We start from the raw sequence: 1,978 nt of genomic DNA, 5'->3' as shown, positions 1-1,978 counted from the left end.
TCATTCTGGGTCAATACTGGAGTGGAAGAGATTCGAGTCTTGGTAAGGGAGAATTGTTATTTATCTATGAAAGGTAGTAGATGTGAAGAGCGTATGATATGAGAGAACGTATAAGTAGAGCGCAAAGGAAAAGCACCCGTATGGATGAGCGAATGACTCGGAGTGTGCGTGAGTCCCGGATGAATGAAATCTAAAGCAAAGGAGATTCATTTTTGTAAAATCTTACAAAGAATGCCACACTATATATTCATTATTTACTATTCATTATATATTATTAATTACTAAGTTAACATTTAAATACTTTGAATCAGCAAATGATGGAATTAGTGATAGGGACCCGTGACCATTTTAACATTTTAATGTACTAATTCATACTGACCAACACAAGAATAACACACAAAAATAAGCGATATAGTAATAAGGTGCTGGAAATATGAGTATGAAACAAAAAGATGGAAAAACAATTAAATAAACAGTAATAGTCGCAGTAAACGACTTTTGTGCCCACCCGAGGGAGTATTGTGCTGAGAGACAACCGAGCCTCGGTAAGGATATTATTTCAGGTTCAAAACTGTTTAATTGAAGTGCGGTAAGGTGATGTGAAGTGACAGTACAAAGCCAGTATCTAATGAGATTGTATGCAGGAATCAAGTTCGGACGCAGATATACGCTGCCTTCACGTTTATTTCATGGTTGGATACGGATCCTATGAACAAATCCACTCCGGCGCGCGGAACTGAGGAGCACTACGAAGGTGGTAGTGCTACGTGTTACTTTTAGGTATTATTTAAATAAATCAAGACCATTTTATTTGCTGACGTTTTGTTGCCATTATAGTATCCTGATGACAGTCTTGAGAGTAGCATGTACATGAACACCGTAGCAATATTACTACAGTGTTACAATAATACATACAAGTTAACAGTTTCGAATGGAAAGTCTTTTTAGACAATGATGACTCTGACTAAGTCTAGGATAAATAAGATGCCCCATTAAAGAGCACTTTTTGAGAGCTTTACTAGCAAACAAGTAGTTACCTACTGTTATTGCTAAAACCTACTTATTTACATATAAATATTTGTGTATACTACTTGTTCATACATACCTAAACATACACTAAAATTAACCTTATATTTCAGAGTCGATATGATATATTTAATAGAATTAAAATGATACTAAAATTACGGTCAGTTATTCTGAATAAATGCACAGTATCAGTACAAATGAGTAAATTCACTGCAAATAAATAATGGACTTTTACATATCAAACACCTTGTTAGCTTCATTGACATTATTTTGTGTTTATTTAATTTTGGAAGCACTCAAACTGAGACATACAACAGAAGATGCTAGAAATCGGTGTTACTGACTGTCACATGAATAATTTCCATCGGAAATTTTGTAGTATTGCTTGCTCTCCTCAATACTATATCGACAAAAGTAGGATAGCCAAATACTCTGCATTACTTTCGATTGCAATTCTTTATTGTATGATTTTCTTTGAATCGTTTAATTACAAATTCTGAATCTTGTGCACTGCGATATATTACTATGTGCAAAACACATCAAGTAAAGAAACGACACTCAAATATATAAACCAAAGCCCGTTTAATGCCGCTTGTTATGGCATCTTGTGGCGTATAGCAATGTGAATGGATAACTCTCCTATTTACTATTTATAATTTGTAATAGTTCAACAGTGTAGTGTTTATACCATGGGTGTATATGAAATATAATAATGAAATGAAAAAAATGAATATGAACAGAAACCTATTTCGTTGCCGTCGGCAGGTTCATTTTAGCCAGAAATGTGTCTTCATGGTCAGGATGTATCACTACAAAATTGATGCCGTATTCCTAATATTTTATGAAGGAATGTTGGGCCGTTTTTGTTGTTAACCCCGCGACTTATTTACAGCATGAACGTGCGCTTGTTTCGGCTTGTTTCGACATATCATTATACGGACTTACGGCATAT

The 1,978-nt window shown here is 34.6% G+C and overlaps 1 protein-coding gene across 1 annotated transcript in view; it reads right to left on the bottom strand.

Annotated features, from left to right (window-relative positions):
* LOC125038164 (mucin-19-like) overlaps positions 1-1,978 on the bottom strand; it is a 34,142-nt gene continuing 32,164 nt past the window's right edge. The window contains exon 10 of the mRNA XM_047631522.1: positions 1-16. Within this exon, the coding sequence (XP_047487478.1) occupies positions 1-16 (16 nt within the window). The remainder of the gene's footprint in view (positions 17-1,978) is intronic.

Source organism: Penaeus chinensis, chromosome 3, assembly GCF_019202785.1.
Source record: "Penaeus chinensis breed Huanghai No. 1 chromosome 3, ASM1920278v2, whole genome shotgun sequence".
NCBI lineage: Eukaryota > Metazoa > Arthropoda > Malacostraca > Decapoda > Penaeidae > Penaeus > Penaeus chinensis.
Note: the sequence above shows the minus strand (reverse complement) of the source record. Positions and strands in the feature narration are given on the sequence as shown.